Source organism: Canis lupus, chromosome 9 (assembly GCF_003254725.2).
Source record: "Canis lupus dingo isolate Sandy chromosome 9, ASM325472v2, whole genome shotgun sequence".
Taxonomy (NCBI): Eukaryota; Metazoa; Chordata; class Mammalia; order Carnivora; family Canidae; genus Canis; species Canis lupus.
In genome coordinates, this window is record NC_064251.1 from 35,288,725 (window position 1) to 35,306,457 (window position 17,733).

Consider the following 17,733-nt stretch of genomic DNA (forward strand, 5'->3'; position numbering starts at 1 on the left):
AATTAAAGACAGTGATATGTCTACTGGAAAGTAATTAAAGATGAATAATCAGACTGTTGTTTAAAGGACAGACTTGCTGAGATTGTAGGAACTATGTGTGACATGGGTTTTGACTTTCCTAGACATATCCTGAATTTACTGTGGGACTTCTGCCTCTTTTAATTTCAATTAATTAGGTTATTTTAGGGGAGAATCAGGGAAAAGGAACAAAAAAATGTTATTTGTTCTCTTGACTTTGAGAATAATGGAAAAAGAGAGCAGAGACAGAGAGAAGCTATCAATGTGAGGTGGACAGCCAGGGAAGCAATATGCTTCTACATTTTTTTTTTTAAAGATTTTATTTATTTATTCATGAGAGACACACACAGGCAGAGACACAGGCAGAGGGAGAAGCAGGCTCCCTGCTGGGAGCCTGATGTGGGTCTTGATCCCAAGACCCTGGGATCACACCCTGAGCCCAGGGCAGAAGCTCAATCTCTGAGCCACTCAGGGGTCCCAGTATCCTATGTTTTTTTTTTTTTTTTTTAAGATTTTATCTATTTATTCATGATAGACAGAAAGAGAGAGGCAGAGACATAGGCAGAGGGAGAAGCAGGCTCCATGCCAGGAGCCCGATGTGGGACTTGATCCTGAGACTCCAGGATCACGCCCTGGGACAAAGGCATGCGCTAAACTGCTGAGCCACCCAGGGACCACCCCCCCTTATTTATTTATTCATGATGGACATAGAGTATCCTACATTTTTAAAAATGTGAGCAAGTAGACACTAAACAACAAGGATCCAACACTAACCAGGTAGAGTTAATCTTCACAAAATATGAGCTGAGCTTAACATTGTGATCTACACTAAAAGTTGGTGCAGTTACTCTGACATTTTAGTAAGAGATGGTAAGCTACCTGTGTAAATTATGCTGGTGCCAAATTGAATGGTTGTCTGGGGCAGAGAAAAGAACTGAGCCAAGTGGGAAGCTTCTCTGTGGCTTTATAGCCCAGGGGTTCAAGGAATCTGGTGCTCTACATTTCTATAGCATGAAACACAATTCAGGGACCCTAGAGCCCCTGCCTGATAAATAGGCGTGTCTCCTAGTGTTGGGAGCCAGAACACGGTGATGAGTGTAGTGCAATTTGAATTTTGGCATAATACCTTTTGGGCAGTGGTGATTCAGTGCTGGAAATGAAATGTTTTGGCTTAAAAATCAGTTTCCCTAAGTGGTTCAGGAAATGGGAATTGTATTTTCATCTTGGTAAGGCTGTTTGTATGGCCTGTAATTAATCATATTGTTACTACTTTTGTCTCTAGCTGCTTCCCTCAGTTGTTACCTAGGTAACAAGGGTGGAAAGCTACTTAAAGCCTGGGATGAAAGACTTTTTATCTTCATAAGTGTTTTCTTTAATCAGATTGCTTTCCTCCTAATACCAGGAACTGCTGCTTTGCAGATTTGCATCGTAGTAGTCTATATAAGTGCTGCTCTCTAGTATCAGGCAATATGGTGCTTATGCTAAATTTAGTTGTGATGTGTATATTAAAGCAATAGGAATTGTGGTATGATGTGGTAGAATGAATGAAGGAACCCTAGGAAATTTTGAAAAAAAGTGAGACTCTCAAATTTAGCTTGGGTAAAGTATTACGTGGGGAACTTGGGCAGTCAGAGAGCATATGAATCCTGAGTGGGATTGGGTCAAAATCACTAACAGATAAATCTCAAAAACAACGTTGAACTAAGGAAATCAAACACAAAGTACATTTATACAAAATTTAGAAACAGGAAAACCCTTCTATGAGGTCAGAAGTTAGGATATGATTACTTGTAGAGGGTATAGGTAGTTATTGCAAGGAGAGCAAAAAGAGGGCTTCTGGATGCTAGTAATACACTGTTGATCTGAGTGTTGAGTATATTGGTATGTTATGCTTGTTAACATTGAACTGTACAATTATAACCTGGTTGTTTTCTGCATACATGTTTTACTTCAATATAAAGTTAAAAAAGGAAAGAAAAGGCTTTTAGTAGTTCAGTTCTGCTTATAGGATAGTCCTGTCTAATTGCCCTTAATTAGGAATTGGATAAATAGGGACTGGTTAAATTGTGTTATGTTCCTTATACCCCTGGGGATACAATGTAGCTATTTTGAGAATGAAAAATTCTACAGGTACTGACAAGAAGCTATTATTAAATAAAGGAAGTTTCAGAACTTATAACCCATTTATGTAAAAATAAACCACTATATACATATGCTGGTATATACTTAGAAAATATCTTGAAGGACACACATTCAATTGATACTTAACAGTGGTTAGCCTTGAGGATTGGTTTATGGGTAATGTGACAGAGTGGGGGAATGCTGAACTCCTGCATACTTTCTTTTTACTGTGAACATGGGTTACTCTTATAATCAAAACAAACTTAAAAAATAAATTCTAAATTCTATTTTAAAGGCAAGCATATTGGGAGAATTATTGTTACTATTCTGGTTAAATCTCCAAAGTATGGTGAATTGCTCCAAAGTATTGCTTTTTTATACATCACAAGAAAAGAAAAGAAGAAAAGAAGTTATGGGAGTAATTAGAGGTGTTCCCCTCACCCCGAAGAGTTAATATAGTTCCACCTTATTCCACTGTAGATGATGAAGCAGATTCTGACCTTGAGTAAACAAAGCGAATGTAGGCATTTGATATAAAGTGTAACTAAATTGTCTCTTCAATTGTCATTTTAGTTGATCCAGAGTACCAGAAGGAAGCAGAACAAAGACATAGAGAATTGGCAGCTAAAGCTGGAGGATTTAATGACTTTGCAACTTTAGCTGTCATCTTTGAACAGTGCAAATCAAGGTATGTGAAATAGTTCTATGTACTAAGAAATTGTCTGTTTGAAATATAGCTCCAATGCATATTTATTATGTAACTTTAGACAGTAAGGTTCAGTGGGGATACTATTGACCTCAAGTTATTTTTGTGAACATAAGTGAGATTTATCTATGCCAGGTAACTGTTACTAAGTAGGCATTTATTATATAATATTAGTTATCTTCTTCATTCTCTTCCTAAACCTTTCCTGAAGGTGACCTTATAGAATTTTGGTTCTGTAGAAGTAGCATGGATGAGAAAATAATTGGGCATTTGTTAAAGTATATATGTATAAGAGGAAATTCATTTACAAATTATTTTAAAAGATTTTATTTATTTACTTGACACAGAGAGAGAAAACAGCAGAGGAAGGAGTAGGCAGATGGAGAGGGAGAAGCAGGGCCCCCTACAGAGCAGGGAGCCTGATGCAGAACTTGATCCCAGGACCCTGGGACCATGACCTGAGCCAAAGGCAGATGCCCAACAGACTGAGCCACCCAGGCACCATACAAATTATTTTTTAATTCACTCAGACACATTAGTTTTTTCAAATTCTTTAATTCTTTAAAGTGCTTTCTCAGTAATTGGACAGATCTCATTAAAAAAACTGACTATTGCTTATTTGTTTCTAGCTTTGTAATAGGTATGAGAATGTTAAACTATCTTTTTTTTTTTTAAGTAAATTCTGTGCTCAATGTGGGGCTTGAACTCATTTTGAACCCAAAATCGAGAGTCACATGTTCTACTGACTGAGCCAGCCAGACGCCCCTGTTAGACTTTCACTTATAGAAGGTATTTTCAAGATACCATTATTTTTGTTTTGCAGTGGAGCTCCAGCTTCGTGGTGCCAAAAACATTGGATTCATTGGAGATGCTTATTTTCTGCATTTCGTGTTGAAGCTCAACTTCGGGAACTAATCAGGAAGCTTAAACAGGTAATTATTATAATAATCTTTCCTTGAGTAGCATTTTAGCAAGATTCTCTGAATACCGTACCCCAAACTATAGGAAATTATGAGATGTTCTGATCTCTGGTTTGTAGGAATAGGCCCCATTCCTAGCTGCATGTAAGTACCAAGCACTATTACCTCTTATCCTTTGGAGAGATGCTTTTCCTTGTCTTGGGTAATTTCCTCACTTTTATATGCTAACCAGTGCTCAGCTGAACCCTTGTGGAGGCCTATCTCTGTCAAGTTCTCTTCTCTTCTGAACTCTTGGCCTGTAAATTCTAGCCATCTTGGTCTTCCTGGATTCTCGGCCCTGTTTCTTTAGCTGGGGGAATAATGCTCCAGGTTCCACATGGATTATTCCTTCCCTGAGCCTTCATCCAGAATCTCTCTCAAGGTTGACTGTAAGCAGGGGCAGTCATTGGACTTATTTCATTTATTTCTTACACTTCATTTATTTCTCATGGATCACTATTCTTATTGCTTGATATGCAGTGCTTTGGAAATCATTATTTCATATATTTTTGGTTGTTTCAAGCAGAAGGGTAAATCTGATCTCTCTTTTTTTAAAAGATGTTATTTATTTATTTGAGAGAGAGAGAGCTAGCGATTAAGGGGAAGAGCAGAAGGAAAGGGACAAGTAGACTCTGCACTGAGCACAGAGACTGTTGTGGGGCTCAATCTCACGACCCTTGAGATCATGACCTGAGCTGAAATCATGAGTCAGACGCTTAAACAACTGAGCCTTCCAGGTGCCTCAAATCTGATCCCTCTTACTTCATTCCGGCCAGAAACAGAAGTCTTTAGAAATGTATAGTTTTCAGAATGAAAGATTATTTCATATTATTCTGTGAGATTACCACTATATATATATTATTTCTATAGCAAAGTGATTTTCCAAGAGAGACCTTTGAAGGCCCAAAACATGAAGTACTACGAAGATGTCTTTGTGCAGGCTATTTCAAAAATGTAGCTCGAAGGTAAGCAATATGAACTTGAGAAATGAATAAGAAATACTACTGTATTTGACTACAGTGTTGAACTATTTAATATATTAAAGATTGATGATTTATTTAAGCTCCGTGATTATGATGACATCAATTACAGTGACTCCATAATTGTCACTTGTGAAGGGAGAGCTGCAGTGGCTCAGAGTGGGATATTGGACCTCAAGTTTGGTAGGAGGGAGTTTGTAGGACAGCTGTCTAGAATGGGGTATCAGTACCTAAGTTGAATGACAAGGGTTTCCTTGCAAGGGGTAGCTCTGTGTGGAGGTTGAAAGACAAACAAGTTGAGTGAGCATGCCATCTCTGAGGAAGGAGAGCTCAGGGTAGAGTGTCAGCAGTTGAGCAGGATGGGGAAGGCACTCATATGGGAGGTGTTTGGTGTTGCATTTAGAGTCTGAGTGTAGTGAGAGAGGGCATCTTCTTAGGGGAAGGGGTAACAATAGTGATGATGGGAAACTTATTATATACAAAGGAATTGATCACATAATTTAATATATTAAGGAATGGTGAATGGAGTTAGAAATACTGAAAGGGAGAAAATAGAAAATGAGAATGAGCCCTGTAGTGTTGGATTGGAATTTTAGGGTATCATTGTGAACTTAATGGTTTTCAATATACTTAGATGGATGGATAGATAGATATAGGAATAAAAATAGATGTTACTGTATATATTTATAATATATATTTATATGTATGTGTGTAAATATTTACATTTATACAAGATCCTAGCTCTGAGATGAAGTGAGAGCAGTAACATAATAGTAATGAATATAGTTAGTGCCCAGATTGTGACTTGAAACAACCATCTGCCGCCTAATGGACTGTTTGGAGAAATAGGGGTAGGAAAGTACAAGATGAGCCCAGAACATCTTATTTTATCAGTAAGCAAGAAGAGGTAAATCAAGTTTGAGGGCATGTTAGAAGTATGCTGGAGCTACTTGCTTGAATAGTCCCCAGCTGATCCAATATAGGACATTTTAGCATCAAAATAAATAATGATAGTAATGGATTATATAGCCTACTAAGTAAAACATGAAATCAATGGGTCTGTAGTTATATAAATTAATAAATGAATAAATTAAAAGTTTAATGACAAATGGAATTAGACGTGCACCTCTCTACAAAACTCTTATTAATTACAAAGAGAAAAGGAAAAAAGTAACTTTTTTCATGGAGTAGCCTGGCAGATGCTACCCAAATCAAGCCATCAAAGTGAACACTATCAGTCATGAAACAAATTGAAATCATATTCTTCCTGAAAGGATATAATGAAAAATACAACTTCACTTTTGTGATGTTTCTGCCAAAGATACATAATCTAAATCTAATCATCTTGAAACAAACAAACTCAAATTGAGGAGCATACTACAAAATTATTACTAAAAAAGCTGTCAAGATCAGGAAGGTCAAAGACTGGGGAATATACCAGAATGAAGGAGACTAAGGGGACATGAAAAATAAAATTAATACTTGATTCTGATTTGGATCCTTTTGTTGTAAAGGATATTATTAGGACATTTGGATAAAACTTCATTGGGATCTGAGGATTAGATGTTAATCATCCTTCAGTGTTAATTCTCTGGTTTTGATGGTTGTATTATGTATTACATTTATGTAGGAGAATGTTCTTTTTTTTTTAAGATTTTATTTATTTATTCATGAGAGACACACAGAGAGGCAGACACGTAGGCAGAGGGAGAAACAGGCTCCCCTCAGGGAGTCTGATGTGGGACTGGATCCCAGGACCCCAGGATCATGACCTGAGCCAAAGGCAGATGCTTAACCACCTAGCCACCCAGATGCCCAAGAGAATGTCCTTGATTTTAGGAAATGTACACTCATGTATTTGGAGATGATGGGGCATAAGGTTGGCAACTAACTCACATAATTCAAGTTAAAAAGATTTTTGTACTGTACAGTATGTAAACAAGTATAATGCAGTCTGATCTGTGTTACAATGGGACTATATACAAAGTATTATAGGAAATCATCTGTAGTGATAATTGAACTAGGGCTAGTATTTTGACAAGTCTTTCAAATAATATTTATGTAGGGAAGTATAGAAGAGGATAGGAATTATTTTTAAAGATTTTATTCATTTATTTGAGAAAGAGGTAGAGAACAGGAGTGGGAAGGAGGGGCAGGCAAGTAGGGAGCCCAATGTGGGGCTCAGTTCCAGGACCCTGGAGTCATCACCTAAACCAAAGGCAGACACCTAACCAACTGAGCCACCCAGGCGCCCCAGAAGAGGATAGGAATTTGAAGTTAAGAACATGAATTAGAAAAATGATAGGTGCAATGTTCTAATTATCAGATTTTAGAATAGTGAAAATTATCCCTTTAAAAAGAGATGTAGCATACTATATAAAGAACATTGTATTTAAGTCAGAAGACCTATGTTTGGGACTTGCTTTCACTATACATTAACTCTGTGATCTTTAGAAGACTAGTTGATTTATTTGAATCTCAGTTTTGACTTCTAAATAAAAGTACTTTGCTCTCAAAACTTGCAGGTTGTTTTGAGGCTTTATTATAAAATCATTCTAGAAACTTTAAAGCACAAATATGATATTACTGTTAATATTACTAATTATTGACCAGAAATGTTGTACTTAACTGAAATGACTGTTTAGTTTATATATAATGAGAAGTTGTATCATTATTTAAGAGGAGTTGGTAGAGAAGTTATAGTGACAGTTGAAAAAGTTTAAACTTCTGTTTGTAGCACTCTTTGTGGTAAAACATAATTGTTCATTGTTAGACTTGGTGGTCTATTTATTTCATTGTTTTACTGTTCTTTATCCTTTGATTTTGTTTTATTTGTTTTGGTTCTTAGATCTGTTGGGAGAACGTTTTGCACAATGGATGGGCGTGGAAGCCCAGTTCACATTCATCCTTCCTCAGCAGTAAGTGCTTATTATTATTATTATTATTATTATTATTATTATTATTATTATTATTAAAGTGTCCTATTTTTAATAAAGGAAAGAAATTTGTAAAGGTGTAGGAATTAGTAATGCACAAATGTCTTCTACTTTTCACTTTGAGGTTAAGTTTAGCCTATATCTTTATTACATAAAACTGTAAGGTACTGGTTGGCCCATACCTCCTGATTGAAGAATATAGGAATTAATTCAGAAGAATTTGGGCTATTAGTATGTGGCTGATCAAATGTGGAATAAGGCGGCTTACTGAGTTATCATCCTTAAATGAATTATTTTATATAGCTTCATGAACAAGAAACCAAACTTGAATGGATCATTTTTCATGAGGTATTAGTTACCACCAAAGTCTACGCAAGAATTGTGTGTCCAATCCGTTATGAATGGGTGAGAGACTTGTTACCCAAGTTGCATGAATTTAATGCACATGATTTGAGCAGTGTGGCCCGACGTGAAGTGAGAGAAGATGCAAGGAGGAGATGGACAAATAAGGAAAATGTAAAGCATCTAAAGGGTGAGTCAATCACTTGTTCTTGTGATAGAAGTCCAAGAAGCATAAATATTGTTACATAGCATAGTTTCGGGCTCTGTCCCCTGAGAAAGCAGAGTTGTCATGAGTCTCAGACTTTACTTTCACTTCTGTCTTTCCTTCCAGTTAATCATGTTTCCTTAACCCCTCTGTCTACAACATTATTAATAACAACAGTATCTGTTGAGCCTTTGTCATGTGCTAATAACTTGCATTACCCCATTGAGTTTTCACAATAACCCTATGAGTTAAGTACATGTAAGTATATATCCCCGCTTTATAGATAAGGAAATACTTAGCATATAATAATTTGCTGAAAATTCCATAGCTAATAAGTTGTGAGTCTGGATTTTTGAATCCAAGGAAACTGACTTGATGTGATGGCCTATACTGTTAATTATAATGACATACTGTTTTTCAGTAGGTCTTTGCTACTTTTATTTTGCTTATAAAATTTTGTGAACTATTACTTCAGAACATCTTTTTAAAATTTTTTCTAGGGATCCCTGGGTGGCGCAGCAGTTTGGTGCCTGCCTTTGGCCCAGGGCGCGATCCTGGAGACCCGGGATCAAATCCCACATCGGGCTCCCGGTGCATGGAGCCTGCTTCTCCCTCTGCCTGTGTCTCTGCCTCTCTCTCTCTCTCTCTCTCTCTGTGACTATCATAAATAAATAAAAATTTAAAAAAAAATTAAAATTTTTTCTAGGGGATTTTTCTGTGAAATGTTAGGTCCCTAGTTGAGAGACATAAACAGTTATACTGAACTAGGACAGAAAGTTTAATTTTCACCTCATAGGTACAAAAGGCTTTTCAGTAAAAAGCTTTCTGAGGCTGATTTTTAAATAAGATTTTATTTTTATTTACTTATTTATTTTTGAGATAGAGAGCACATTCTTGTAGAGTGGGAGGGCAGGGAGGGGCAGAAGGCAGAGAGAGAGAACCTCAAGCAGCCTCTGTGCTAAGCGAGCACTCCATCTCTCAGCCCTGAGATCATGACCTAACCCGAAATCAAGAGTCGAATGCTTAACCCACTGAGTCACCCAGACACCCTTAAAATTTTATAATAAAGGTCAATTTGGGATGTGAAAACCAATACCTTTTAAAAAATAGATCTGTTGAGATAGATCAGTGGTTGTGAGAAGCTGGGGGTGAGAGGAGGAGTTGACCACAAAGGGACAGGAGGGAATTTGGGGGGTTGAGGATTCTGTCTCCTGATTTTGGTCACAGACTGTATGGAATAGTAAAAATTCATAGAACTGTATGCTAAAAAGTGTATATTTTACTATAGATAAATTATACCTTGGGGATCCCTGGGTGGCTCAGCGGTTTCGAGCCTGCCTTTGGCCCAGGGCGCGATCCTAGGGTCCCGGGATTGAGTCCCGTGTCGGGCTCCTGGCATGGAGCCTGCTTCTCCCTCTGCCCGTGTCTCTGCCTCTCTCTCTCTCTATGTCTATCATAAATAAATAAAAATAAATTTTTAAAAATTATACCTTAATTTTTTAAATGAAAAAATGTATAAACTATACAGCCTCATACAAAAATTAATATATATAAAAAAGAAATGTAAGTATAGATATCTGCTGATGGATTTTCACAAGCATTACCATTCCCCCCCACAATGTATATTGTCATGAAGACCTAACTATATACACTTGGCCAGAAGAAATACAGTAGCAGAAATGAGGGTCATGTCCTCTCTACATTTAGTAACATTCATTTATGTCCTCAGCTAGAGTTATGTCTAGTTCCAAGAACCCATGTGAATACTCATACCAATGCAAGAACTTAAGAGTCTAAGGCATTGGGGCGCCTGGATGGCTCAGTCAGTTAAGTGCCAGACTCTTGATTTCTGCTCAGGTCATGATCTTAAGGTTGTAAGATTGAGCCCTGCACCAACTGTGCACTGAGCGTGGAGCCTGGAGCCTGGATTCTTTCTCCTACCTCTGACGCTGATTGATGGAGCAAATTGTATTATCCTTTTTTAACATCATGAGAAATAAGTAGGGGTGCCTGGGTTGCTCAGTCTGTTGGGTGTCTTCGACTCTGGTCGTGATCCCAGGGTCCTGGGATCAAGCCCTACATCAGGCTCCCTGCCTGCTTCTCCCTCTCCCTCTGTTGCTCCCCCTGCTTGTGCGTGCGCTCCCCCCACCTGCAAATCAATAAATAAAATCTTTAAAAACACCATGAGAAATAGAGTGGTAAGGAATTTTGCCCAAGATCTGGAAGAGTCTAAAAATGTAGTGTTTCATTGCATTGTATAACTCTACTACATGTTTGAATTAGGGTCAGTTGTTCTAACATTTAGGTCTCCATGCTTGCTTTCTCCCCTTCCTTCCCTTTCCCCTTCTGTTTCCCCTTCCCTTCCCTTCTCCTTTCCTTTCCTTCCCCTTTCCTTCCCTTCCCCTTCCCTTTCCTCCCCTCCCTTCTTCCTCTTCCTTCTCCTTCCCTTCCTCCTTCCCCTTCCCTTTTTTTCCCCTTCCCTTCCCTTTTTATTTTTTAACTGTAGACTACACTGTTTCTTTTAAAAGGACAAATTTTAATTTACTTTTTTTCCCCCTTAACATTGAAAAATCAGGGCATGTCCTTCTCCTAATATTTCTTGTACTGATTTTCACAACTGAAGTTTTACTGGACTAATTTGTAACGTTTTCAGATGGAATCTCAAAAGAAGTCCTAAAGAAAATGCAAAGAAGAAATGATGATAAATCCATATCAGATGCACGTGCTCGTTTCCTTGAGCGAAAACAGCAGAGGTCCCAGGATCACAGTGACACACGGAAGGAAACAGGCTAAGTGGTGAACCTCCAATTCAGGAAGTAGGAAAAGCAGCCAGGAAATGTGCTTCTACTTTGCCATTTATATCAGACAGCACTACCAAGAGGAAGTGGTCAGCAGCTGTTATTAGCATATAAGCTAAAAGCAAATCAAAGTTCATCAGTACCAATAAATGGAATTTTCAAAGAAAAGATTGAGTTGCCATTGTCCTAGGCAATGATATATGAAACCAATGAAAGACAATACATGTAATATTTTCCTCACGTCAATTTTGCTGGCCTTAACTGGTATCAAATGCTGTCATTGAAATATTTTCAAAGAACACTGAATTGTATTTAATCAGCGTGTATTCCATTTGCATTTGAAGTATTAAAAATTATTTTCCTTAAATCTCTTTAAGGCCTTCTTGTTGCTATTAGAATAGTATTATATCAGGTTATCAGGTATGTGACCATTTCCTTCAGAAGGCTGAATATAAGAGGTTTTTACTCAGCAATACTTAGATGTCTAACTGTTTAATTGCTACAGAGCTTTATAGATATTTAGAGAAAAGACTTAATCACTTAGTAAATAAGAAAATTGCCTATGGCAAGTTTCTTTGTTGAATTAATATTAATCCTTAAATTGATTTTTCTGGGATTATACAGATTCCTTTTTATATAAAAATATATTGTTTAAGACAGTAGCTATAGCCATTAACCAAAGGACAGATGATATATATATGTTGTTGTTTTTTTTTTTTTTTTTTTTTTTAGCTGTCCCTACATACCTGTATCAGCATCATGTATGTAGGTGTGACAGTGTTTCAAACAGCCCCTCTACCCGGCCTACGCTCTTGGCTCCAGCTGCTTGGGTAGGACCAATTAAACATCTGTTACGCTCATCTTGAAATGGGATTTCTTCAAAGCAGCCAACACTACATCACCAGTGTTTCAAATTGGAACCTTGAGGCTAGTTAGTATAACACTCAGGCCACACTCAGCACTTGCCCACTCTGTGTTTACTGCCTTGTATTCTAGTCATTTGTGTATCTGTCTGTCTCCCCCACTAGATTATACGCTCCTTGTGGGCAGGGACTATGTCTTTTTCATCTTTGTATCTTTTATGGCACCTAGCACAGTGCTTTGCACATAGTAGTCATCAATGTTTGTTAAATAAAGCTATTAGTGTCATTAAAATTCAAAAGGTAGTATAATGTGTGTTTTTAGATATTTTTTGTGAAAATTAAGAATCTAAATTTTTCATAGGTAAATAACTTTTCTTTGCTGTCTTAACAGTTTTCTGTTCAATACTAGAAACTTGAGTCTTTATTGAAAAAGCACATCAGGACCCAAATCTGTGTGTTTGTTCTTAAAGTAAGGTGAGTGATGATGGCTCCCTTAAGATTCCCAGCATGGTTAATTTGTCTGTTGTAATCTTCATTGCTCTTGACCCTATTTTAGCACATTGGTCTTACTAGGTTCTCTTCTCAAGTATATGTATCAGTATATTTCCTTAGATGTGGTAGGGATATATGTGGGTTCTTAGAATGAATACACTCTTTCATTTCGGTAAAAATTAAGCACACATTCTAAATCTATAATCCCTAGTCACATTTCATCAGTTGTCCCAATAATGTCCTTCCTTTATAGCATTTCCCCCCAGTTCAGGATCCAGTCAGAATTGTGTATTGTATTTAATCTCTTTTAGTCTGGAAAATGTCCTCAGTCTTCCTTGGTCTTTCCATTTAACATTTTTTAATAATATTTTTGACATTTTTTAGTAATACCGGCTATTATTTTCTTTTAGAGAGGGAGAGGGGGAGAGAGATTTTTAAGCAGCACTGAGCTTAATCTCATGACCCTGAGATCACAACCTGAGCCAAAATCAAGAGTCAGATGTTCAACCAACTGAGCCACCCAGGTGCCCCCAGCCTAAGTTATTTTATAGAATGTCCTCAGTTTGGATTTCTCTACTGTTTCCTCATGGTAGGAACACATGGTTGGAATTTCATGACTGGAAGACTGCATAAATAATACCAATGTAATTCCTAAGGCATCAAATCTGGAGGTATGTGGTATTTAACCCCTATTAGTGACATTAATTTTGATTACTTGGTTAGGGTATTTTGACTTCTTCAGTGTAGTTACCCTTATTATTAAGTAATTTGGGAGAGGGATATATTGAGATTATGTTTTTTTGGTTTTGTTTTTGTTTTTAAGGATTTTATTTATTTATTCATGAGAGACACAGAGAGAGAGAGAGGCAAAGACACAGGCTGAGGGAGAAGCAGGCTCCCTGCAAGCAGCCCGACGTGGAACTTGATCCCGGATCCCGGGATCACGCCCTGGGCCAAAGGCAGATGCTTAACCGCTGAGCCACCCAGGTGTCCCGAGATTATGTTAAATAGCCTATTCCTAATAAATTATCACTCTCTGGATTTCTCATCAATTGATGATTCTTGCCAAACCTGTTTTATTTTTATGGTTGCAAAATGGTGATTTTTTCCCCCTAACTTTTTTTTTTCCTAAAGATTTTATTTATTTATTCATGAGAGATACACAGAGAGAGAGAGAGAGGCAAAGATATAGGCAGAGGAGAAGCAGGCTCCCTAGAGGGAGCCTAATGCGGGACTTGATCCCAGGACCCTGGGATCATGCCCTGAGCCACCCAGTGCCATTTTTCCCCCTAATTCTTTCCTATATATATTTGTTGGCATTATAAAAAATAGCTTTCTTTGAAGAAGAATTTCCAATAAACAGATGGGTGTTAGGAATAGCATAGATCAAGACAGAGAATTAGAACGCCCAGGGGCTATTTGAGAAGTATGGCAAACAATCCAGTTTATTCGGTGCAAAGAGTACATGTAGGATAGTAATGGGCTGAAAATATTGGTTGAGAATAGATTATGGAAGGCTTTTAAAGCCATCCTATGGACTTTGGACTTATTTTTTACTATATCAATTTATTAAAGGAGAATGACATCATTAAAGCTTTAAGGTAATTGTCACCATAGTTCCTATAAAAATAGTTGATTTCCTCTGAGAGGCTATCAATAGGATGAGAGGAATACTAGATCTAGTTAAGAAGGTAGAAAGAACCTTGGAGGAACAGTGGTGGTAATGGACAAATTTGTTCTTAAAAAAGTGAAGATTCACCTTCAAATTACTAAATGAAAAAAAACCAAAACAATGAAAACAATGTTATCATAGAAAAATGGCCAACAGACATGTTTTCTCACAAAAGAGGAAACATGAATGGTAAAACAAGATACTAGTAATTAGGGAAATCAGTTGAAAACAGTGAGATGCCATTCGTTTTCATCAGATTGGCAAAAATCAATATGCCTGAAAAGTGTTGGCATAGAATAAGATGCTTTTATTTTAGGGAACATTTTGGCAATATCTAGTAAAGCTGAAGATGTGCATAACCAATGACCCAGCAACCCAACTTTAGATCTATATCCTAGGAACTCCTTGGGATTATATAAAATACTCTGTTCCTCATGAAATTTGACTCATGTAGACTTAGCATCAGTTGATGATTAATGTTAAATACATAAAAATGTCAAATACATCATTCATTAAAATATATGTATTACATTGTTTCTAATAGCAAAAAAGTCGAAAACCATGTATGTATCAATAGGGAAATTGTTAAATAATTGTGATATGTTCTTATGGTCAAATTCTTTACACAGTGAAAGTGATTTTTGAGACTCTTGATGCCTACTCTTAAAGGGCTTTGCAGAACAGGTGAACCAGTTTCCATTCCCAACAGCAGTGTAGTAAAGTACCTCAAAAATATTCTTCTAGGGTACCTGGGTGGCTCAGTTGGTTAAGTGTTTGCCTTTGGCTTAGGTCATAATCTCAGGATTCTGGGATTGAGCCCTGCATCAGGCTTCCTGCTCAGTGGGGAGCCTGCTTCTCCCTTTCCCTCTGCCTGCAGCTGTCCCTGCTTGTGCTTTCTTCTTCCTGTGTCAAATCTTTAAAATCTATATATTCTTCTAGTTATAGACAAAAAAGGTGCCTAGTTATTATGTTAATTTAGATATTCAGCTCTTTTCCTTTATGTTCAAACTGAAATAACTTTTCCCTTATGTTCAAACAAGAAATAATTGATTTGAATTTGATAAGGCCAGATAATAAATATTTTAGGCTTTCAGGACATACAGTCTCTTTGGAAACTACTCTGCTAAAAAAAAGGGGGGGGGGAACTACTCTGCTGTTGTAGTATAAAAGCAGCCACAGACAATACATAAACAAGTGGGTATAGCTGTGTTCCAATAAAAACCTTATTTATGGACAATGAAATTTAAATTTCATATAATGTTCATATCAGGAAATATTTTTTTGATTTTACTTTTTTAAGTACTTGCACTTTAATCCAGGAAAGCTACTTTTCACATAGCCATTCTAATTCAGATTACTTCATTTGTAAGAAAAGATCTTAATTTCATAAAGTATCTGAGATCTTTCTGGCTTTTATTTTTCTTATAGCAGAGTTGATAGGATTGAGCATAATGTTAGGTATCAATAAATTTAAATTATCTTTATTCTCCCCAGAATTTTCAGAGTACTCTTTTTACTTGTTAGCTGTAACTGTAACCCGAAAATATTAATAATACAAAATTCTCTTGGGAAACTATTAAATATTTTCAACTTTTTTTTTTAAGATTTTAAAAATTTATTCATGAAAGACACAGAGAGAGAGGCAGAAACAGGCAGAGGGAGAAGCAGACTCCATGCAGGGAGCCCGATGTGGGACTCAATCCTGGGACTCCGGGATCACACCCTGAGCCGAAGGCAGATGCTCAACCACTGAGCCATTCGAGCATCCATTTTCAACTCTTTTTTAAAAGATTTATTTATTTTAGAGAGAGTGAGTGGGGAGAGGGGCAGAGGGAGAGAATCTTCAAGCAGACTCCCCACTGAGTGAGGAGCCCAATGCAGGGCTTGATCTCATGACCCTTGAAATCACCACCTGAGCTCTGAATCCAAGAGTTGGATGTTTAACTGACTGAGCCCTCCCCGCTTTTTTTCCACACCGAATGTGAGGCTTGAACTCAACCTTGAGATCGAGAATTGCATGCTTGGGTGCCTGGGTAGCTCAGTGGTTGAGCATCTGCCTTTGGCTCAGGTTGTGATCCTGGGGTCTGGGGATTGAGTCCTGCATCTGAGAATGAGTGGCAAATTATTCATTTGACCTACTTAGTGTTAGCTCAACTTACTGGAAACTGAAAAATACTTCAAAAAAGCCCCCCAAGATGACACTAATAATCTTTCCATAGTATAGCTCTGATTCCTCTCCCAATCACACAAGCTCCATCTCCTTTCTTATTCTAGTCCAAGTCCTACTCTGCCTAACTCAGCTTATAATCTATTTATCCTACTTCTTAAGCTATTATAACATTTATTGACTATACCAGCTATTTAATTCAAGGCTCAGGGCCAACTTATGTTGTCACTAGTCATACCAGGAACTAGCACAACAATCATTTATAAATATCTGTCATATACAAAAGGCACCAAACTGGGTGTTATGCTGTATTTTGGATTAATCTATCTCATTTCCTATAGATTAGCTGAGAACCAAGTAATATTAGGTTAAGAAACATGTAGATTTTATCTGGACAAGTAATGTGATTCTTTTCTTTGAAAATGCATAATAGGGATCCCTGAGTGGCGCAGCGGTTTGGCGCCTGCCTTTGGCCCAGGGCGCGATCCTGGAGACCCAGGATCGAATCCCACGTCGGGCTCCCGGTGCATGGAGCCTGCTTCTCCCTCTGCCTGTGTCTCTGCGCCCCCCCCTCTCTCTCTGTGACTATCATAAATAAATAAAAAATTAAAAAAAAAAAAAAAAAGAAAATGCATAATAGCTGGGGTGCCTGGCTGGCTCAGTCAGTAAAACATTCAACTTTTTATTTTTTTAAAGATTTTTATTTATTTATGAGAGACACCAAGAGAGACAGAGACACAGGCAGAGGAAGAAGCAGGCTCCCTGCAGGGAGCCCCTTGTAGACAAAAAAATTTGAAAATGAGGGTTTTTTTTTAAAGATTTTATTTATTCGTGAGAGGCATAGAGAGAGAGAGGCAGAGACACAGGCAGAGGGAGAAGCAGGCTCCCTGCAGGGAGCCCGATATGGGACTCGATCCCCATCCCGGATCTCCACGATCACACCCTGGGCTGAAGGCGGTGCTAAACCACTGAGCTACCCGGGCTGCCCTGAAAGTGAGTTTGGACTTGGGTTATCCTTTTATAGCATATAGTACTTAGAGATTGACATTGTGTGCCATTCTGCTATTCCATTTAATTACCTTTCAAGAAATGAATTTTTAAGCCTTCTTGAGAAATGAGTATAATCTCATCTCTACATCTGATTTGATGGCTTAGTTAGCCTCAAAATAGAATGTAAAGGGCTGTCTTTATCAAGTTTTTTATTTTTACCTTCAAGAGGCATTTCATGCCTCTTGGTGCTAACAGAGCTGGCTCCAAAAAGGAAAAGATTTTAAAGATTGTATTTATTTATTAGAGATTAAGAGGGCACAAGCAGGGGGAGGGCAGAGAAACAGGGAGAATCAGCCCCCCAGCTGAGCGGGGAGCCTGATGTGGGACTCTATCCCAGGACTCAGGATCATAACCTGAGCCAAAGGCAGAAGCTTAACTGACTGAGCCACCCAGGTGCCCAAGAAAAAGAAACTGAAATCAATAA

The 17,733-nt window shown here is 37.7% G+C and overlaps 1 protein-coding gene across 2 annotated transcripts in view; it reads left to right on the plus strand.

Annotated features, from left to right (window-relative positions):
* DHX40 (DEAH-box helicase 40) overlaps positions 1-12,227 on the plus strand; it is a 47,399-nt gene extending 35,172 nt beyond the window's left edge. Inside the window, exons 13-18 of one of the 2 annotated variants that reach the window (XM_025440012.3) lie at positions 2,713-2,827; positions 3,669-3,777; positions 4,675-4,769; positions 7,633-7,702; positions 8,024-8,252; positions 10,921-12,227. In XM_025440012.3, coding sequence (XP_025295797.1) covers positions 2,713-2,827; positions 3,669-3,777; positions 4,675-4,769; positions 7,633-7,702; positions 8,024-8,252; positions 10,921-11,060 — 758 coding nt within the window. In that variant the 3' untranslated portion in view covers positions 11,061-12,227. Of the gene's footprint in view, positions 1-2,712; positions 2,828-3,668; positions 3,778-4,674; positions 4,770-7,632; positions 7,703-8,023; positions 8,253-8,767 lie in introns of both variants that reach the window. The other variant, XM_049114159.1, reaches the window with a different exon arrangement.
* The last annotated feature ends 5,506 nt before the right edge of the window (positions 12,228-17,733 follow it).